Source organism: Pteropus alecto, unplaced genomic scaffold (genome assembly GCF_000325575.1).
Source record: "Pteropus alecto unplaced genomic scaffold, ASM32557v1 scaffold37, whole genome shotgun sequence".
Taxonomy (NCBI): Eukaryota; Metazoa; Chordata; class Mammalia; order Chiroptera; family Pteropodidae; genus Pteropus; species Pteropus alecto.
Genome location: NW_006440605.1, coordinates 27,910 through 50,705, shown reverse-complemented (window position 1 = coordinate 50,705; position 22,796 = coordinate 27,910). Strand labels below are relative to the sequence as shown.

Here is a 22,796-nt window from a genome sequence, read left to right as displayed (position 1 = left end):
TTCGTCTTCCCATTTTGGCTGCCTTTCCATGTCTGTTTCTATGTACTAAGCAAAGCTCCTAAGTCTCCCAGGCTTATTAATGTGGATTTGTGAAGTAGGTGTCCAGTGGCACAGTCCTGAGAGGGGTTTATTTGCAGGCCAAACTTCACCCACCAGGGCTACTTGTTAAGATTCAGCAAGCAAATCACAGATGCTGTGCTTATAGTTGCCTCAAAAGGCCATACCAGAAACTGAGGCCAACTGTCTCCAGTGTGAGTCTAGGTGCTGCTCTGCAAAGGGCACCTGACTCGCTAAGGACATGACTGGATGTGGCTTTGGTGGGGCTGTGAGTTGGGGGAGGTGAAGTTTCAGGGAGTCCTCTGGGTAGAGTGATCTCTGTTATCCAGTTTGATGATGTCTCAGCTATTGCGGTGCTATGTCTGCACACTGGGAATGGGGGAGGGCTCAACAGAAGAACAATGGATAGCGCCTGCATTTCTGCCCAGGAGAGATCCTTGCCTCTGGCCCTCACTCTGACAACTCAGTGTTCCCCTGTAATTCCCTGGTGTCCCGCATGGAGCTGACCCAGTGTTGGTACTTAGAATGAGCACGTCTGTCACTGCAAAATTCTGTTCGTGGACACGGCCCCTTTAAGAGGCATCTGTAGCTGTCAGTTGCAGCTGCTTTAGCCTCTGTCCCACTCAGCTGCTGGGGAATGGGCAGTCTCGCATCCTTGCTCCCTTCTACCTTCTGCCATTGCAGGTTGATTAATTATTTCTCTCCGTAGTTGTAGTGCTTCTGTTTGTCTAGATCCCTAGCAACTTTGCTTGCTGTTTGCTTCGTGTTTCTGTCACAACTTTGATTTGGTCACAAGAGGGATGAACAAAGCCTCTATAATCTATGCCATTTTTCCCCCAGAATCCATTTTTGTTTTTTATCTTTTTGTTAAAGTTTTTACTGAGTTAATCTATTCTTCCCCTAAGTTCATTGAGCATCCATATAACCAGTGTTTGTAGCTCTACATCTGGTAGATTGTTCGTCTCCATCTCGTGGAGTTTTTTTCTGGAGCTTTATTCTTTTCTTTTGTTTGGACATATTTCTTTGCCTTACCATTTTCGCTGCCTCCTATTGTTTCTTTCTATATATTAGGTAGAGCTGCTATATCTCCCAGTCTTAGTAGAGTGGCCTTATGTAGTAGGTGTCCTGTGGGACCCAGTGGCATAGTCCTCTCTTGTCCTCTGAGCTTAGTGCCCCAGGTGTACCCCTTGTATGTGTCATGTATGCCTTCTGTTATAGTTGAATCTTGGTTGCTGTTTGCATGTCAATGGGAAGGATTGACCCTCGGGCTGATTGGTTGTGAATACTGGTCGGTGACTACAGGGGAGGAGCTATTGTGCAAGGACTAACTCTATGGAAGAGCATTCACTTTAGCAGGGCTCTGATGCCTGCCAAGTCTACCCTTTGGATGTGGCATCCTTGGATGCAGCTCCAGGTGGTGCTCGGCTTCAGACTGAAGCTGGCCACCAGGTGTGCTAGATCTGGAACTTTCTAGGAGGGGCCCCACTGCAGATCAAGTTCAGCTGCAGCCTGTGCCCTGGCAAGAGTCACCCAGCAATCTGTCAATAGATGTCACCCACACTGGGCTTGGAGGTGCATTGAGAGGCCAAGCTGTTATCCAAGGCCAGTTGCTGCTAGTACCAGGCTTGAGGGTGCTTAGAAGAGGTACAGGGCATGCAGAGGCCAAAGGATGCTTGTTTGGGTTTTGTGAACCTTGGAGAGATTTTAGGAAAGTCTGCAGCATGAGCCAAGACAGGCCATTTGTATGGAAAGTCTACTGGGATTGGCTTGGGTGGGCCTACGAATTGTCTCAGGGAATCACTAGGGCAGGACAACCAGTGTTAGTCATACTGATGGAGACTCACATATCTTGTCACTTGCATCTACATGCTGAAAGCGGGCAGAGCTCAACAAAGAAACAATGTATTCTGCCAGTACTTCTGTCTGGAAGAAAGCTGCCCACCTAGACCTTGCCCTGAAACTAGACAATTCAGTTCCTCCCTGTCCCTGGTGATTTTTGAAATGCTGTCCTAGTGCTGAAGCTCAGAGTGGGTGAGTCAATCAGTGAGTAAGTCCATGTGTGGACCCCTGAAGAAGAATGTCTGCAACTCCAGCCATCCTCCGTCTCACTCAGACACAATCTCCACTGGTTTTCACAGCCAGAGTTGTGGGGACTTCTCTTCTGAGCACTGGAACCCTGGGCTGGTGAGCCTGGTGCGGGGCCAGAACCTCTCTGTGGGGGACCTCCACAGCTGAAATATTACTCCTGATTCTCAACCAACACATGGAGAAGTGGGCCCAGCCCATTCGGGTCTCCACCCAGTCTTGAGGTTATGTCTTCAGTTGCAAGACTTCTGATCAGCTGGATTTCAGGTGACTCCCAATAATGGCTGTTAAATAGTTTAGTTGTAATTCCGATGTGGTTGTGAGAAAGATTAAGCATAGCACTTACCTACTCCACCATCTTGACTGGAAAATCCTAAATGTTTTCTTAGAAAAAAAATTATGTGGATTTCCATGGTTTTGTCTTAGCTGGATCTTTGTCTGATGGTGACAGGGTGGATGTTACCATTTTCCCTTCCCTCATAACATGCCAAGTGAGTTTAGTTCAAGGTTGAATATGTCAACTTCCCAAATTCAACTCAGTTTAATTCTGAAAATGCTTATTAATAGCTTATTGTGTGTTAGAGACTATGCTATAAACCAAAGATGAGCAGATGAAAATATTTTGGCATTGCACCCATGTTGCTCTAGTTCAGAAGGGGACAAAAGACAGCAAAGGAACAAAGTAATTATGATACAGCTTTAAAAGTGTGATGTGAATGTGTGTGTGTGTGTGTGTGTGTGTGTATACACATCTGTAGAGGGAAGGCTTCATGGAGCAGGTAATATTTGAATTGCATTTGAAAGGATAAATAGGGGTTTATCAGGAAGACAAAGGAAGTTTATGAAGTCATTCTGAATAGCGGAAAAATCCATATGCAAATGCACAGAGAGGAATAAAACCTGGAAATATCTGGTTGTTACAAAAAATTCACTTTTGCTAAAGTATGAAATATGAGGATGAAATGGTGGGAGATAAGACCAAAGGCATGGGCAAAAAACAGTATTCAAAAAGCCTCTAAACCTTGGTAATGCTTGGATAGCCTTTAACAAAAAGACAAAGAAGTTTGGCCAAAAATTTTGGTAAATATGTTTTTCTTTCCTGGAAAGTTATAACATGCATAAGAATAGTAAAGGCTCTGAGAAATCCTACTGTAAAGAAACTTGTTTAGCTTTATTCAATACAGGGTTTATGCAATTATTTGACTGCATAATCTTTTTGTATGACAGGCACCTACTAACATTTCACAGTATTATTGTTCTGCTTGAGAGTTTAAGAGGTACAGGTTTATATAGCAAGAGGTTCTCCTCACTACATAGCTAAAAGTTAAAGCTCCCCATACCTGTTAAACTACTCCCAAGTTTTTTAGAGACCAGACTATTTTAATAGTACATTATGGAGACTTTTTGCAAGATCCAGGCTTTGGACAGAATCACCCCCATTCAGGTTATTAGTTTTATCCTGTAACCCAGGTATTTTCGGTTGGGTCTCAAGAAGCAGAATTGAATTAAGGATGAGGGGTGAGTAGTTTATTTCAAGTGGAGGCTGATCCTAGGAAGTACTGGAGAAAACAAGTTGATGCAAGAAGAAAGTTGATTCAAGGTGCAATCATGAGCAGGTCACAGGCGTGGGCTTCAGAGTGTCAATACCACTGAGGACCTCAGAGAGATAGCATAGAACACTTCAGCATTGTCCTATACAAGGAGTGAAATGCCTGAGGTATTTATCATCCAACTTCCTTTTATCATTGACTGTAGCCTGTTTGCTTTTTGAGGTGATATCCCTCAGCATTTCTGGCCTGCCCCACTTACAGACTGAGTGAAGTCTAAGGGGCTGCCATAGGATCCCATTGGGGTCACTAAGTGCAACAGTGCAACAGTGAGTGCTTATGAAATGTGAGTGGGTATTGACAGAGCTGGCTACCTCAGGTCACTAATGAATGGATCATCAGGCTTCAGGTGAAAACTAACATTTATATAGCAAATTTTATGAGTTATAGCCAATAATATCCATTGACTCCTTTCAATATAAAGTAAGGTTTCTTATCCTCAGCACCATTGATATTTTGGGCAGATAATTATTTATTGTAGGGGGTTGTTCATGCATTATAGTATGTTTAGCAGTATCCCTGGTCTATACTCACTGGATGCCTGTAGTACCCTCCATATACACACAGTTGCGATAACCAAAGATGTCTCCCAACATAGTCAGTGTCCTTTGGGAGCAAAACTGCCCCAAGCTGAGAATCAATGAACTAGACAATTCTTGTTACTCTCCCCAAATGGACATTTTCCCCTCACATCCTTGTCTTTCCATCCTGGACTCCACAAGATCTTTAAATTCAATTAGAGAACTAATACATACAGTGATTATGAACATAGGTTTAGGATGCAGACAAAACTATGTTCAAATTTCCACACTATCAGTTAATAGCTGTGTGGCCTTGGCAAATTATGATCTTTGTTTCTGTTTTTCTTTTCTGTAAAATGACAATAATAGAGTGTACACTCAATGTTTTAGTGATGATCAAAGAGAGAAGAGAAATCATGCCAGGTGCTTTGTAGTTGCTCATCATTGCTATCATCATCATCATCATCATCATCATCATCATCATCATCATCAAATACATATTAAGGACTTTATAATGTCTACTCTCAGAACTATATTTTTCAGGGTATTCTCAGCAACAGAAGGGCATGACTTCACTATCAGAGTCAAAATCCTCTTAATTTTGTTTCCTTTCCTGCACCAAGCTCCAGTAGGCTTTGTGATTTCTATAGAGGAGCCTCCAGGTGGTTCTTCCTCCTTCCTGAGAATCATTTTTTGAAGCCCTTGTCAATAGTTGCTGTCTCAGCCAATGCCACTTTACTCTTCCTCAGAGGCTAAATTTCAGGCACCTTGGCAAGCCAGTGTGTTTTCTGATAAATTCAATTTAGTAAACATTTATTTTATGGTAGAAGTACAAAAAGTAGAAGTAGTAGTAATAACAGCAATAATAGCAGTAACAATAGTAATAACTGTAGTAATAGTAGTAGCAACAGTAGTAACAACTCTAGTAGTCATAGTAACGGTAGTAATAGCAATAGTAAGAGTGACAGTAGTAATGGCAGATAGTAGAAGTGGTAGTATTAATAGCAGTAGTAACAGTAGTAATAACAACATAATGGTAGGTAGTAGCATTACTGTTGATAATAATGACAATATTAGCAACAGTAATAGTAACAGCAGTAATGGTAGTTAGCAGCAGTGAGAGTAATAGTACTAGCAACAGTAGTAGTAACAGTAATACTAACAGCAGTAACAATAGGTAACAGCGATAATAACAGTAGTAATAACAGTAGTAATGGTAGATAACAATAGTGGTAGTAGTAATAATGTCTTATTGTGAGCTAGGAGGCACTGTTCTTGGTGCATTTTTATCAACACTCTGAGATGGCCACTATACTTATCCTTACTTTACAGATAAGAAAATGGAGATTTAGCAAGATTTGGTAATACATCTGTTTAGTGGAGGAGCCAGAATCTTAGTGAAGGACTATCTAATTCCAGAGCCCAAGCTGTTAAGCACAATGATACATGATCTCTCTCAAGTAAGAGGAGACATGCCTATGTGTATCTATCCATCTATGTATTCATTTATTAATTAATTCATTAATTTAACAAATATTTATTGAGTACCTACTATATGCCAAGCAAGCAGACATTAATAGCTATTACCAAGGACACTGAGGCATGGCGTAGTACAGGTTTAGACAGTATAATAAAGTGATAATGAGCAGGGAGAGGTGAATTCTGATATGGATTTGTAAAGGTAGATTTGAGCTGAGATTTGAAGTAGGACAGAAAGTAAGGAATCTTATGAGAAGTGGGCATGGCAAGCAGAGAAAATAGCTTGAACAAAGACTCACAGGTTGCAGAGTACAGAAACATTTGGAAACAGGATGTGGTCAAGAATTCATGGAGGAGTTATAGCCCAAGATGAGACGGGGAAGTTAGGGGAATGTCAATCAAATTCATTTTCCTATTCCAGAAGCATTTCAGATACATTTCAGACAGAGACATTTTTCTCCCTTTTCTCATATGGAGAAAAAATAAGCTCTTGCTAGTCTAGTAAATGGTAATTGTTGTGTCCAAACTGTATGTCCAACCTGCAATTCACAGGACTACCAACAGGAGGAATAGAGAGAGCAGAGACCACCACCACAGCGATTTTGACCACCAGAGTCTCTACTCCTACTGTGGGAATGTTGACTCTCCTCAGGACATCAAGTAAAACGGCCAGCACAAGCACAACAGGAATGATCGTTACAACCCCAGATGTTTCCCCCGATGTTCTGGAGATGACAGCTGCCTTGGCCACCAGACCTGGAGCAGAGACCAGCACAGCATTTTCCAGGACAACCCCATCTATGTTCAATAGAGAATCAGAGACCACACCCACACTGGTCCTTAGTTCTTGGGCAGAAACCAGTTCAGCTGTTCCAACTCTGGCTGTTTCCTTTGGTGAGCCAGAGGCCACAACCTCAAGGGTTACCCATCCTGTGCAGGTCAGACCAACTGTTTCCAGGGCAACCCTGAATGTTTCCCATAGCAAATCAGACAGCACACTTCCAACAGCTACCAGTTCTGGGGAGAAAGTCAGTTTAACTCTTCCAACTCTGACTGTCTCCCCTAGTATACCGGGGATGGTGACCTCACTGGTTATTAGTCCTGGGGCAGAGACAAGTATGTTTATTCCAACTCTGACTAGTTCTACAGATGAATCAGAGACCACAGATTCATGGATCACCCATCCTGGGGTACAGAGCAGTTCATCTACCGCAACTTCAACTGTCTCCCCTAGTTTGCCAGGGCTAATGACATCGCCGGATACTAGTTCTGGAGCAGAGACTAGCCCAGTTGTTCAGATCCTGACTGATTCCCCTGATAAGCCGGATACAACAGTCTCATTGGTTTCCCATCCTGGGGCAAAGACCAATTCAGCCATTTCAGCTCTGACTCTTTCCTCTTGTGTATCAGAGGTGGAAATATCACAGGTCACCAGTTCTAGGGCAGAGACTAGTACAACTTTTCCAACTCTGACTGATTCCCTGAATGAACCAGAGACAGCAGACATATGGGTCACTCATCCTGAGGTAGAAGCCAATTCCATTGTTCCAACTATAACTGTTTCTCCTTATGAGCCAGATACAGCAACCTCTTTGGTCCATTCAGCAGAGACAAGCACCCCTGTTTCCAGAAAAACTCCTAATAGTGAATTAGATATCACATCTTTTTCTCATAGCGAATTAGATATCACATCTTCAACAGCCACCAGTCTTGGGGCAGGATCCAGTACAGCCATTCCAACAATGACTGTCTCACTTGGTGCGCTTGCTATGGTGACTTCCTTCATCACTAATTCTGGAACAGGCACCAGTACAAATTTTTCAAATCTGACCGAGTCCCTGCATGAATCAAATACAAAGGTCTCCTTGGTAACCCATCCTGCAGAGTCCAGCTCAACCGTTCTCAGGATAACCCCTGTTTCCCATGATGATTCAGACAACACTCCCTCAGTGGCCACCAGTATTGAGACAGATACCAGTTCAGCTATTCCAAATATACCCATCTCCCCTGGTGTAGCAGATATGGTGACCTCACAGGCCGCTAGTTCTGAGACAGAATCCAGTACAGTTATTCCACCTCTGACACTTTCTCCTCGTGAACCAGCAACCACAGCCTCATGGGTCATTCATTCTGGAGCACAGACTAGTTCAGTTATGCCAACTATGACTGGTTCCTCTGGGGCTGTGACCTCACTGGTCACCAGTTCTGGGGCAGAGATAAGTACAACTTTTCCAACTCTTACTGATTTCCCACACAAACCAGAGAACACAGCCTCATGGGTCACCCGTTTTGAGACAGGAGCCAGTTTAGCTCTTCCAACGGTGAACGAGATGCAGGAGTCCCTTTGGTCACCCATCCTGCAAATACCAGCCCATTTCCCCCCCAGACAACTCCCTATGCTTCCCATAGTGAATCAGACAGCACATCCTCAAGGGCCACCAGTCCTGGAACAGAAGCCAGTTCAACTGTTCCAGCTAGGACTATCCCACCTTTGGTGTCAGAGGTGGTGACCTCACGGGCCACTAGTTCTGGGGCAGAGACCAATGCAACTTTTTCAACTCTGACTGATTCTCAAGTTCATCTGAAGACCACTGCCTCCTGGGTCATCCAATTTGAAACAGAAGCCAGTTCAGCTATTCCAACTCTGACTGATTTCTCTGGTGAACCAGATACAACAGTTTCATTGGTCAACCATCCTGCAGAGGGCATTGTTTCCAAGACAATGCCTAGTTTTCCCCATAGTGTATTAAACAGCACACCTTCATCAGCCACCAACGCTGGGACAGAAGCTAGTTCAGTTGTTCCAACTCTGACTGTCTCTCTTGGTGTACCAGATACCTCACAGGTCATTAGCTCTGAGACAGATGCCAGTACAGCTATTCTAAATCTGACTCTTTCTCCTGGCGAACCAGCAATCACAGCTTCATTGGCCACTCATCCTGGGGTGCAGATCAGCTCAGCCATTTCACCTCCAACTGTCTCTTCTATTGCACCAGGGCTGGTGGCCTCACTGGGCACCAGTTCTGGGGCAGAGATCAATACAACTTTTCCAACTCTGACTGATTCCCCACACAAACCAGAGGCTACAGACTCATGGATCACCTTCCTTGGGACAGAAGCCAGTTCCATTGTTCCAACTTTGACTATCTCCCCTGGTGAGACAGATTCAACAGCCTTAAGGGTACATTCTGCAGGGACCAGCACACCTGTTTCAAGAACAACTACAAATTTTTCCCACGATGAATCAGATAACACATTCTCAACAGCCACCAGTCCTGGGGCAGAAGCTAGTTTAGATGTTCCAACTACAGCTGTTTCCCCTGATGTATCAGGAGTGGTGACCTCACTGCTTACTAGTTCTAGAGCAGAGACAAGTACAACTTTTCCAACTCTGACTGATTTCCCACATGAACAAGAGACCACAGCCTCATGGGCCACACATTCTGAGATAGAAGCAAATTCAGCTGTTTTAACCCTGACCGTTTCTGCTGGTGAGCCAGATACAACAGTTTCCTTGAACACCCATTCTGCAGAGACCAGCCTAATTATTCCCCAAACAACCCCCGTTGTTTCCCATAATGAATCAGAATCTACATCTTCAATGGACACTAAGCTTAAGGCAGAAGCCAGTTCAACTGCTCCAACTCCAATCATTTCTCCCGGTGTACCAGATAAGGTAACCTCACAAGTCACAATTTCTGAGATGGATGCCAGCATGGCCATTCCAACTCTGACTCTTTCTTCTGGCGAACCAGCAACTGTAGCCTTATTGGTTACCCACCCCAGTTCAGAGACAAGTGTAAATTTTTCTGCTTCAGCTGTTTTCCCTCATTTACCAGATATCACAACCTCACTATCCATACGACCTGGTTCGGAGATTAGTGCAGCTCTTCCAACTCGGACTGTTTCTCTTGGTCCACCAAAAGCATCATCCTCTGTCTTCACCACACTTGTGAATGAGACTAGCAGATTTGATCTGAGTCCAACTGTCTCACTACATGTTCCTGTAGAAACAGCCTCACTTTTTACCCCTGGGACAGACCTCAGCACAACTATTTCAACTTCAACTCTTTTCCATGGTTTATCAGAGACCACAGGCTTACTGGCCACCAGTCCAGCATCAGAAACCAGTACAGATACTACAACTCTGACTGATTTCTCTGGTGTTCTTGGGCCTGCCAGTACCCCTGCAACCACAGATGAATCTTATACCATAACTTCCTGGAGCACACAAGCCTCATCACCTGCAGCCTCAGTTGGACTCCCAGAATTTTCCAAGACTGTAACTGGGGGCACTGTGACCTTGATTGCACCTAAAACCAGTTATGGAGATGGATCAAGTCCAACTACTATCCTGAAAACTACAACTCCTGAGACCACTAACTCAGCTGCCACACATTCAGGCTCTACCATGGCTGAGATTACAACCACTTCGAGTATACTATCTGGAAGTTCTTTTGTCCCTGTGACCACACCTGAGATATCTACCTTGGCCTCTGTGAGTGTGACTTCAGGAAAAAGTAAGAATAACTTTTTAATTTTCTCTCTTTAATATAGATTTTTACCATTTTAAATATACAATTCAGTGGTATTAATTACATCCAAACTGTTGTTATCTATCACCTGTATCTATTTCTAAAATTTTTTTTTTATCACCTCAAACAGGATCTGTGTACCCATTAGACAATAACTCCCCTTTCCTTACTCCACTTAGTCCCTGGTAACTGCTAATTTACTAACTATCTCCATGAATTTGCCTATTATAGATATCCCATGTAAGAGGAATTGTACAATATGCTTTTTGTTCTGTGACTGGCTTATTTCAGTTATTTTAGCATAATGTTTTCAAGTTTCTTCCATGTTGTAGTATGTGTCAAGACTTTATTCCTGTTTATGGGTGAACAATTTTCCATTCTGCAAGTAGACCACATTTTATCTGTCCATTCACCTATTGAATGGATACTCAGGGTGTTTCTACCTTTTGACTTGTCAATCATGCTGCTATGAACATGGATGTACAAGTACCAGCAGATCCTCAAACAACATCAATTTGTTCAATATCGTTTTGTTATAACATTGGTGAGATGCCATAGGAACTTCACTCTTGTGTATATCAGGTAGCCTATGGTAAAATTGATTTCTTTATACATTGTTTCACTTAAAGTCACAGAACCTATTGACAATATTAAGTGAGGACTTACTTCACCAGAAAAGGAATTGTTGGGTCATTTCGTGTATTAGTTTGCCAGAGCAGCCATAACAAAGTACCAAAAACTGGCAGGCTTCAACAACAGAAACTTGTCTCACAGTTATGGATCCTGGAGGAGCGAATGCATACAATATGCACCTTAGAGTCAACCGATATAGGGTGAGGAAGCTGGGGTATTTATCCACAAACTCTCAACAATTTTGCTAGAGGGATACTCCCTGGGCCTGTTAATTTCCCTAAGACAAAGAGATGCAAGTGCTGGCAGGTGCCGAAATGGTAAGAGTCAAGGGGAAGTGGGAGTAGGTTGACCAACGCTTCTTAGTTTGCCTGGGACAGTCACATTTCTAAAACTGAAAGTCTGCATTCCAGGACTCCACATGGTTTCAGGGAAACTGGGATGGTTCATCACCCTGTGTGTGAAGGTCTTGGACAGCGACTTCTACATGAAATGTCTTAAGGAGAACAGCCTGGGCAAGGCCCTGATTTAGCACTGGAGTTAAGGTGTACATCAGAACCCTACCCTCCATCCTCAGCCCCAGGCCCGACTGAAGACTTGGCTTCATTTTACTCTCTCTCATTGCAGCTGTAATTCCTTTCTTGATGCATTTTATTGTCAACTTCACCATTACCAATCTGCACTACATGGAGGACATGGGAAATTTGGGTTCTGAGATATTCAATGCCACTGAGAGACACCTGCAGCAGCTGGTGAGAGCCCCCTACCACTTCTTACTTTTCCCCCATCATGCCACAGGCTGCTGTCTTGGCCCCTCCTGCTCATGTCCCTTTCATTCCTTCCCAGCTGGGGCCCTTGTTCAAGAACAGCAGCATTGGTTCCCTCTATGCTGGCTGCAGACTGGCCTTGCTCAGGTGAGACCTCCTCCGAAGCACCTACAGGAACCCTACTTCTCTCCTTTCTTGCCTCCCCCGCCCTGGTCAACCACAGTTACTTGTACCTTTACTGAGAGACAGTATAACAGTGGATTTAAGGTGCCTGAGTTTGAACCTCTGTTCTTCCATTTGCTAGCTGTGTGACTTTGGGCAAGTAACAACCTTCCTGTTCTTCAATCACACTATCTATAAAAAGGCGATAATAACAGTACCTTACTCTTGGGATTGTTAATCTTCATTGCAATGCCTGCTCCATTATGAATGTTCAATTAATGGGATCTCATAGTTCCAGCTAGCATAGCATCTTTACCAATTATCTTCGCGCAGCCCTTAATACTCTCCCTGTACCAGTTCATATCTACCCTACTGGAGACAAACTCTGAGCACTAAAGTTCTGCAGTTTATTCCCTGAAAAGAGGTAGGGACTTTCCCAAAGAAGTCTTACTAAACTGAAAGGAAAAACAAACTAAATGTTGAGTACCAGCAGGATATATTGCAATTTTAATACTCTCAGATGGACCTGAACTCTGCAGAAATAGCCTGTCTTCTTTTCTTTGCCTACATTCACAAAGTATCCTCTGAGGTCATTGGGCTCAGGACCTTTTCCTTATACTTGATGACTCTATGGCTTCTCCGTGGATTTCTGCATACAGCCAGCTCAAGTCATCCTGCCTGAGAGGTGGGTCCTTGACTCATGTCACTCCATGAGGAGAGATTCCTGGAGTATCATACATTAAGTGTCTTCCAATGAGCTTAGCTCACCACACCCACCCCATCTTTTCATAATATGGGGATATCAATAATATAATGATAACATTGCTCATAGTACATGCCATCCAATAATCTAAGTGATTTACATATTTTCATTAACTTCATCCTTGCAACAACATCATTATTATCCCACTTCGCATATGAGAACACAGAAGCTCAGAGCAGGAAATTTGCTTGCTGGAGAGGAAGTAGGGTTTGAACTGGTGTTCTAGTTCTAGAGTCCCTCCTTTTAACCACAATGTCAGCAGTATTCAAACTTCCTGGGTTCAACATTTTCATTCTTAAAAAGTACTCAGAACTTCAAAAAGCCTTTGGACTTGGGGTAAAATCTGCCCATATTTACTATTCTAGAAATTAAAACAAATTTTATATTCACTCATTCATTAAAATAATAAATCTATTACATGTTAACATAAATGACATATTTTTATAAACAATAGCCATATTTCTCTTCTCCTCCCCAAAAAAGCACAATGAGAAGAGGGTCATTGTTTACATTTTTGCAAGTCCTTTCAATATCTGGCTTAGTAGATAATACCAAGGTATTTGCTTCTGCATTCAATTTTTTTACACTATTTCACCTCATAGCCTCCGGAAAGAATGTCACTGTATAATTCTCACATAATGAACATGAGAATAATGTCTTAGGATGATATAAAAATATTCTTTTTAAAATTATATATATATTTTAATTTTATTATTAGTTTCAAGTATATAGTACATTGGTTAGACATTTATGTAGTTTATAAAATGATCCCCCTAACTGCTCTTTCTCTCCTCTGGCTCTCCACCTAGCCATTACATTAATGCTAAATGCATTCCCTATGCCGCGCTTCCCACCCCCGTGACCATCTATCAATTACAATTTGTACTTCTTTAACCCTTCACTCCATTCTCCCAATTCCCCAAATCCCCTCCTCTCTGGCTGTCACCAGATTGTCCTCTATGTTTGTGAGTGTGTTTTTGATACTTTGTTCTTTTTATTTCTTAGATTCCTCATATAAGTGAAATCATATGGTATTTATCTTTCTCTCTCTGACTTATTTCATTCAATGTAATAACCTCTAGGTCCAACCATGTACTGCAAATGGTAGGATTTCATTTTTTTAAATGGCCGAGTAATATTCCATTGTATATATTAACCATAAATTCTTTATCTAATCATCTGTTGATGGGCATTTAGGTTACTTCCATATCTTGGCTATTGTAAATTGTGCTGCCATGAACATAGGAGTGCATAGATCTTTATAAATTTTGGTTTTCTTTGGATAAATATCCAGAAGTGCAATTGCTGGGCCAAAAGGTATATAAATAAAAGGTATAAAAATAAATTTTTTTTAAAATTTTTTGAGAAATCTCCAGACTTTTCCATAGTGGCTGTACCAGAAAATATTCTTTACTTGGTGGACTCCCTGTAATAGTTTTAGGAACACCAGGGGTCCATGGGCCAGACTTTGAGAACCACTACCTGACACTATGTGGGTATAAAATGGGAATGCTTTGAATAGTATGGATCAGAGCAAGCATAATTCACAGGCAAGGGAGGAAGGAGATCTTTCTACCTGTAAAGCTTCTGCTTTGAGTGTAGGCTCAGCTTAAATTCAGAACAAAAATACTCTTAAACCAATTTTCCCTGATTACTTTTTAACTTATTTTCTCTGGTTTTCCTCAAACTTGGTTGTCTGACCAAAACATGTTCCCAAAGTGTTGACCTCAGCCTTGGGATTTACCATCTTGGAGTAAAATCCCCCCTTTCAGGCACTGTGATGATTGTTGCTCAGTGTCACAACCAGCCGCTTGGGTGAGTCACTCACATTCCCCAGGGTCTCCAATCCTCTTGCTTTTTCCTTCCGCGTGCTACCTGGCCCTAGGATCCTCAGTATTTTTTCCCTGAGGGCCCCACACCCCCAACCTATGGCCCAAGCAGGCCTGAACTATTACTGGAGTGACACCATCTGTACCTGCTGTCATGAATGAACAGGGAGTATCCTGGGGGCTTCAACCAATTAATAAAAAGATAATGGGGTCAAGAAGAACATTACCTAAGGAATGGCTATAGTAACCTGTAGAACACTGCATTTAAGGATGTGGAGGATCTGGATCCCAACATGAGACAAAAAAGATGTGTTTGAGAAAGCAAATGAAATCTAGGGAAGAGTGCTGATATGAAAACTAAGGGGTGCAACTGAAGGAAGGAGTGGTCAAGAGTATTCACCTTTTATATGTCCTGATTCCTATGTCCCCCTTCTCCAGGGCTGAAAAGGAGGAAACAAGTACCACAGTGAATATAATCTGCACCCATCACCCAGATCCCACAGGCTTCAAGCTGGACACAGAACGGCTGTTCTGGGAGCTAAGCCAGCAGACTCATGGTGTCACTCAGCTGGGCCCCTACATCCTGGACAGGAACAGTCTCTCCATCAATGGTGAGTATCTTTGTGACAGTTGGAATCTCCTGCTCCCCAGATAGGGTTCCCTTGCAGTGTGATTTCTCTGTATTCATGTTCATAGTAATGGGCCAACCTAGAATTTCTATGGAGTTTCAGTTCTCTCCCTTCATATCATCTAAAAAGCACCTTTCAAGCTCTGAAAATAAAGGTTTCTTTCAGTCTTCTTCTTTCCAATGACTCTTCACAGAAACCCAAATGGAGCACACAGACATCAGGGAAGGAGGAGGGTAGAGCAAGCCTATGGCAGCCATTGGGGTCGGCTCTTCCCCAAGAGGCAACAGGTTCCCAATGCAGTGACAAATATACCTTTTTCACTTCCTTATGGTAGCCTGTGGCTCTTTTCTCATCCTCCAAAGGCCAGCTGGAACTATACCCCACCTGAGAAACAAACAACAAAACTGTTAGTAATGTTTTAGCCATAAATTCCTTTGCAACAATGCTCTTAGCAACAGCAACCACAGTAACACCTACACTAAAGGCTAATATTTATTGAGGAATTCCCAAGAGCCAGAGCATTATATATATTATGTATTACTAATCCTACCCAACACTCTCTAAGGTATTATGTATATCTTACAGAAGAGAAAACAAGCCTCAAGGAGAGAAATCCATTTTCGCAATGTCAGATAATTAACATAAATGATAATATCAGGGATCAAACCCTAAATTGACTCTAAAATATAGGCTCCCTAACTACCAGGCTATACTGCAGACTTATCCAAGAATAAGCTTCAAATCTCAGCATGGGAAGGAATATAAAGGGGTCTCTAATAAATAACAATTTAAACTAAAGCTTGATTAATTGTGTCACAGTTATATCACCATGAACATTTTCTTTTTACCTGGATTAAAACCTGTATTAGATTTCAATAGTCCTTGGAACCTGGAGATTATTTAAAAGCAGTAGTTATCAGTGTGAGTTTTGGTGAGTTATAGATCTTGCTTTAATTAAGCCCTGACCCTGCTTTTTTGCTTACTATGTGGCCCTGGACAAGCCATGAAAACTCTCTAGGCTTCAGTGTCCATTTTCAGAATGAAATTTCAAAAAGAAAAGTCAACTAAGAGTATTGTGAGGGTCAAATGAGATAAAGCCTGAATAACTCAAGTTCAAGTTTATCACAGGGCTCCACTTGACCCAGTCTCAGAGAGGAATTTCATTGAAAAAACCCACTTGAGCATCAAATATAAAATAAGTTCAAGTTTTACTTGCATTACTTACAGAACATCAAAGAGGATCCAATCCATGATCCAGAACCAACTTATTCAAATTCTCTTTTCTATTTTCTCTATTTTTCAACTTTATACTCTCTGGTTGACACTCAAGTCTCTCTTCTACTCACAATCTCACTTCTCTCTCCCTCTCCATCTCTTTTCTTCATTATTTCAATTCGACATTACAGGAGTCTAAGGACTACACTGTCACACATCAACCTGTGTTTGGAGAGTTGGGTAGTGGGAGAAACTCAGAGAGTAAGGACAAAACTATAGTTAATAGATAAAGAAAACACAAATAAAGCTAGAAACACGCATATAAAATTATTGCACCTATTATTGCTCCCACAAGATTGAGAGCACTTTTATCATTATTGTCTTTCTGGTTAATGAGAATGGCCCAAGCAGGCCTAAACTTGGGCCATGAGGATGAAATTATGAACATCAGAGTATCAGGCAGTTAACTCACAAAGAGCAACTGTTATTTATTGATGAGCTTCAGAGAAAGCACTAAGGGAGGTTAGTGCACTAGTCTTTAGTTCTGCCCCTCATCCTGTTCTTAGCCTTCTCCCACCATCCCACTCTTCCTCTCTGCCTCTCTCTGCAGGTTACAACCATCAGTACTGGATTCCCACCACTAGCAGTGAGTAATGAGTGCCTGGATGCCCTTATGTCCCTGGGACCCTTCTTCCCTAAGCCTATTCCAGCAGAAGAAAAGCATCCCCCATCTCCCAGGTTGTCAGCTCCAGAACAGTTACAGTCCACCAGAAGCCCCAGATTAAGCCAAGCTAGAGATGCAAGTTCTCATGAACAGTTCTATCCTCTCATTGCTTCATGATTGGGCTCAGTAATTTTTATTTATATTGTATTTTCTTTCAGCTCTGGTAACCACATTCTCTCCAGGATCCCCAGCATCTCTGGCCCCCTCCCGCAGCTCTACAGGTAGAAATCTAATGTCTGAGTCCCATTACACTTCGACTCCTGTTCAGTGACTGATGAATTTCTGCATGGCCTGGGCCATGGTGTACCTAGCCACAGCCTTTTCCACTCTCTCCTTTGCTCTCTAATCTCTGGCCACACCGGCCCCACTTCTTTTCCTCCAGGGTCTAAACATTCTCCCATCCTCAGGGCTTTTGCATGTTCTTACTGTTCTTGGAACTCAGCTGTGTCTGGTTCCTCCTTGTCCTCCATATCTCAGCTAAACACGCTCTTGCTCAGACCTCCACTTATGAAGTCGCATTTCTTCATCTCCTATATATAGCTAGTCTTTTTTCTATTTCCATGGGCATTTCCTTTGTGGCAATTATATGATCTGAATTTCTTGATTGATCAAGTATTTATGGCGCAAGTCTGAGTGCAAAAACATTTCAGCCTCTCTTCTTTCCACCATAATAATGTCCACAACTTCTCAGCCTTTAGACAGTCTGGGATGAAAGGGTTAGTCTCCCTTTTGAGCTGATGTCACACATCTAGCGTGGAGGTTCCTTCTCCTCCTTTGTCTGGCTGAAGAGGCAGGGTGTCCCAGATGGGATATCTCAGGCCTCAACAACTGGACACTATGAACAGAGAGATAACATTAGTCCCTTCCCCCAACATATATCTCAGGCCTAAGATTATGTTTTTTCTTTCCCTCCCTCCAACTGCAGATGTGGGTCCAGGCCCAGTGCCCTTTACCCTCAATTTCACCATCACAAACATGCTCTATACACCAGACATGAGGCATCCAGGATCTGCGAAGTTCAACTCCACTGAGAAGGCCCTGAATCACTTGGTAAGAGCCCATCAATGCCTACCCTGGCCTGTCTTGTCCTTGTCCCATCCAGTCCACCCAGCTTAACTGTCTCTCCTTCCTCCTCAGCTTGGTCTCTTGTTCAAGAACACCAGCATTGGCCCACTGTACTCTGGCTGCAGACTGACCCTGCTTAGGTAAAATTTTCCTTTCTAACAATATGAAAGGCACTGTCACAGGCAAGCTCACCTGGAGGTGAGGACCTGAACATGACAACTAGAAAGCAAGAATCATAAATAATTGGGACCCTCCAGGGCTTCAGACTTGGCAGTCATCCTCTTTGGCTGAGTGCATCAAAGAGGGCTCCGTGAAAGAGGTCATCTTCAATGATCTGGATAAGCAGATCCACGGAGGCTCGTTTGTCAGAAATTGCAGCATTGACTCATTAAGCAAACATGAAATGAGATACCTACGGTCACACCCTGTGACAGGTGCTAAGGGCACTGAGAAAGTCAGTCATAAGTCCTTTCCTCAGAGTGCCCACAGTATAGAGGGGACAGTAGCCACACAGACTTAAAATTATCATATAAATGGGGTTAGTACAATGATAAAGCACTACATGGGGGCCATAGGGTCTCAGAAAATAAACTTTTAACTCAGCCTGGGGGAGTTGAGTGGAACCTGTCTGGAAAGGTAATGCCTGAGCTAAGTTTTGACAGTCAAGTGTGCATTAGCTAGAAGAAACATCGGCAAAGCTATTTCAATGGGTGACACAGCTTAAGTAATGAAGCAGATATGAGAAATATCCTGGTGCATAAGAGAGGTTCTATGAAATTGGAGAGTAGAGTGTGGGAGAAAATAGCAATCGAATAAAAGAAAGAAGAGAAAAAAGAAAGAAAGAAAAGAAAAAAGAAAGAAAAGGAGGGATGAGGGAGAGAGAGAGGGAGTAAGGAAGAAAGGGAGATAGGAAAGTTCATTAATTGGGGGACTGGCTAAGTAGTCCAAGGCATACTAAGAAGTTTTCAGAGTATTTTGCACAGCAAAAGGCTGAGCATTAATGGTTTTCATGTCCAAAGGCATGAAGTCACAATCTGTTTTTGCCATTAGCCATGTGATGTTTCAGAAGTTCTTTAACATCTATATGACTTTGTTTGCTCAACTGTAGAGTGGGAATTATATTATCATCGATTTCACAAAGCAGCTGAAAAGATAAAAATAAACAGCAAATGTAGAACAATAGGTGTTTCATAAATATTAGTTATACTTATTCCAAGCCATGGGAAACCATAGACTTGTAAGCAGAGCCCTGACACGATGTCATTTATTTTAAGTAAGACACTCGTATATACAGGAATGGAAAATTTGAAGTGATGATGGGACAGGAGGTAGGGAGGCCTGTGAGATGTTGGACTGGACCTGGCTATTACTTGGATGGGGGGAGAAAGAGTGAGAGAAGGTTCAGAAACTCTCTTACATTTCTAGCTCTGGCACAGATATGAAAACATTGGAGGAGGAGCAGTTTCTGTGCTTTCAGGAAGGAAGATGATAGGCTTAATTTGGGATATTTGGAAATTAAGATGTCTGTAGGACATCCCTGAGGCTGTTGGTTACATGGCACTGAGCTCAGGAGAGATCTTGGTCAGATAGATTGAGATTAGACCTCATGATAATAAAGCTGGTAGTGGAAACAACAAGTATGACCTAACTGATCCCAGAAGAATGAGAGGCAAAAGAATAGAAGTTGACTGAGGATAAAGCCCTGGAGATCAGCCACTTCATGGAGTAAGAAGGCCTAGAAGAGGATCTAGAAAAGAATGTGCTTGAGAGACCAGTTAAGACCCAATAAAGAGGCATGTTATAAAATGTGGGAGAATGGGTCAATTCGAAGGAAGCACTGAAGAAAGTATATAACTCCCTGGTATCTCTGAGCGTCTCTATTTCCCTGGCCCTACCACTCTAGGACTGAGAAGGATGGGGCAACCACTGGAGTGGACATCATCTGCACCTACCATCCTGACACCATGGGCTCTAGGATGGACAGAGAAAAGTTGTACCAGGAGCTGAGTCATCTGACTCATGGTGTCACCCTGCTGGGCACCTACACCTTGGAGAGAGATAGTCTCTATGTCAATGGTAAGTGCCTGTGCTGCAGCTGGCATCTCCTACAGCCCCCTATATCTCTGTACCAGTAGTTCTCAATTGGGGGTGATTCTTCTCCCAAGGGGACATTTGGCAATGTCCAGAGACATTTTCATGTCATGACTGGATGGGGTGACAATGACATCTAATGGATAGAGGCCAGGAATGCTGCTAAAGGTCCCACAATGCACAAGGCAGCTCCTCACCATGAAGAATGATTTAGACCAAAATGTCAATGATGTTGAGGTTGAGAAGTTTCTGTACACAGATTTGTAGTTCTGGTACAAACCTAGCATTTCCTTGGAGGCTCATTTTTTAATGCTTAACACATCATAGGAGGCCAATTTTCTTTCTTTTTCACCACCTGGAATGAAATGTTTCCTATTCCTATTGGAGCCCAACTGGAGAATGCAGACTCTAGAGAAAGAAGTGGGTGAAGCAGAGCCCTGCGGTTAAATCTTCACCAGTGGGCAGCAGGTGCCCAGTTCAGCCCTCACTCTACTTCATTCTCTCCATCATGACAACTTAAGTCATTTTTCTGTTTCCATGGGCTAGCCAGAATGATGCTCATGAAATTGTTCATGAAACAACACCACATTTAGCAAATACACCATGAATAATAACTGTTTACACAACATTGTTGGCAGCAATCCCTCTGGCAGCAGTGCTCACACTGAGAATAATAACAATGTAGTGGCTAATTCTTATCAAAAGGTTATGTACTTCTTTAACCCTTTACCCCATTCTTTCAGTCCCCCAACCCCCCTCACCTCTGGCCATTACCAGATTGTCCTCTATGTTTGTGAGTCTGTTTTTGATTAGTTTGTTCTCTTTGTTTCTTAGATTCCACATATAAGTGAAATCATATGGTATTTATCTTTCTTTATCTGAATTAGTAGTTGATAGATGGTCATGGGGACCATGGGGAGTGCGGCATAGGGAATACAGTTAACATTAATGTAATGGCTAGGTGGAGAGCCAGAGGAAAAAAAGAACAATTAGGGGGATTGTTTTATAAACTACATAAATGTCTAACCAATGTACTGTATACTTGAAACTAATAATAAAATAAAATTTTTAAAAAAGGTTATTATGTGCCAGGAATTGTGATGACGTCTTTATTTATATTATCTCCTATTAATCTTACTCCAAATCCTGTGAGTTATAACACTCATTTTTAGAGAGCCGTCACACACATTCAGACAGGAAGTCATTTGCCTGAGATAATCCAGCCATAATGCATTATCACAGTCACGACTCAAACCCAAGATCGAATCTAAACTCCAAGTTCCTAACTGCAAGGCAACACTGCACACCACCCAGAGAAAGCCTCAAATCTTAGGACAGGAAGAGGCATTAATGACCTGACAATCTAAACTAGTGCTTGATTATTTACCCTTTATATATGATTTGAAATATGTATTTGCATTAACAATAGCACATCATACTCTGTGTCCATAGGAGATTTAACTCCAGGATTGGGGCTAACTCAAAGCAGTGGTTAATAGTATGTGAATTGGTGAATTAATAGTATGTGAAGTGGTTAATAGTATGTGAATTGGTGAAAAACAGATATCTGTTTTGTGTAATGATAGACAAGACATGCAACCTCTCTGTCTCCTTTATAGAATGGAATAAACATACGTATCAGGAAAGATTGTCCTGAAAATCAAATTAGACCATTCAGCACTGACCCAAGTAAATCTCAGGGCTCTTCTGGGTCCAGTCTTTACTTGCATTTCTCACAGGGCATTGAAGGAGATGCAATCCATGATCCAGAGAAACACTCATGAAAAATTCTCTTTTCCCCAATTTCTTTTAGGCTCCAAGTTTTATACCATCCACCTGACCTCCAAGTCTCTCTTATTTATTTATTTTTATTATTTATTTACTTTTTATTTATTGTTTTTTAGGCGAGGCAACCCTTGGTTGACCTCACAGATTGCAAGGACCTTGTCAGCTTACAATCCCTTATATTTTATTTTTTATGCCTACCACACCTGATCTTCCTAGGTGGTTTCCCATCCAAGCACTCACCAGTCTCGACCCTGCTTAGCTTTTGAGATCAGACGGGATCAGGCTTCGCGTGTGGATTGGTTCCTCCTCCCCCTCTCTCTGTCTCCCTGTCCACCTCTTTCCTGTCTCTGTCTCTGTCTCTCTCTCTCTCTCTCTCTCTCCCTCCCTCCCATCCCACACCCCATCTCTAAGTTTTTCCTAATATTCCTAACCACATGTACATTACTTTTTCTCCATCTCACTACACTTTTACCTCCACATACCACTCTTAACCTGCCACGATTTTTATATTATACATCACAGGAAGTAGAAACTAAGCTAGAAAAATAAAATCATACTATCATAAAATTTTGTGAAGAGAGGAAAGCTGAGAGAACAAAGATAAAATTATCTCTATGGATTGAGAGAACATGGGTAAAACTTGGAACACATACTTGTTCATAATTTTTTTTCATTTACTCGTAATGTGTTCAGCATTATTTCTGGTACATGGTACATTCCTAATAAATAAGGGCAGCTATTATTGTATTTTTATTTTGGCTATAATAATGGTGATGATGTTCATTATTTTCAGATAAGGCATAAAGGGCGCTGAATAAAATGTAGCCATTCTTGTTCACTTATGAATCT

General features: G+C 42.2%; 1 protein-coding gene across 1 annotated transcript in view; it reads left to right on the top strand.

Moving 5' to 3' along the window:
- LOC102897698 (mucin-16) overlaps window positions 1-22,796 on the top strand; it is a 35,463-nt gene that overhangs the window by 8,146 nt on the left and 4,521 nt on the right. Inside the window, exons 3-10 of the mRNA XM_025050539.1 lie at window positions 6,302-8,070; window positions 11,761-11,828; window positions 14,874-15,046; window positions 16,890-16,925; window positions 17,162-17,224; window positions 17,929-18,053; window positions 18,141-18,208; window positions 19,972-20,144. Coding sequence (XP_024906307.1) covers window positions 6,302-8,070; window positions 11,761-11,828; window positions 14,874-15,046; window positions 16,890-16,925; window positions 17,162-17,224; window positions 17,929-18,053; window positions 18,141-18,208; window positions 19,972-20,144 — 2,475 coding nt within the window. The remainder of the gene's footprint in view (window positions 1-6,301; window positions 8,071-11,760; window positions 11,829-14,873; window positions 15,047-16,889; window positions 16,926-17,161; window positions 17,225-17,928; window positions 18,054-18,140; window positions 18,209-19,971; window positions 20,145-22,796) is intronic.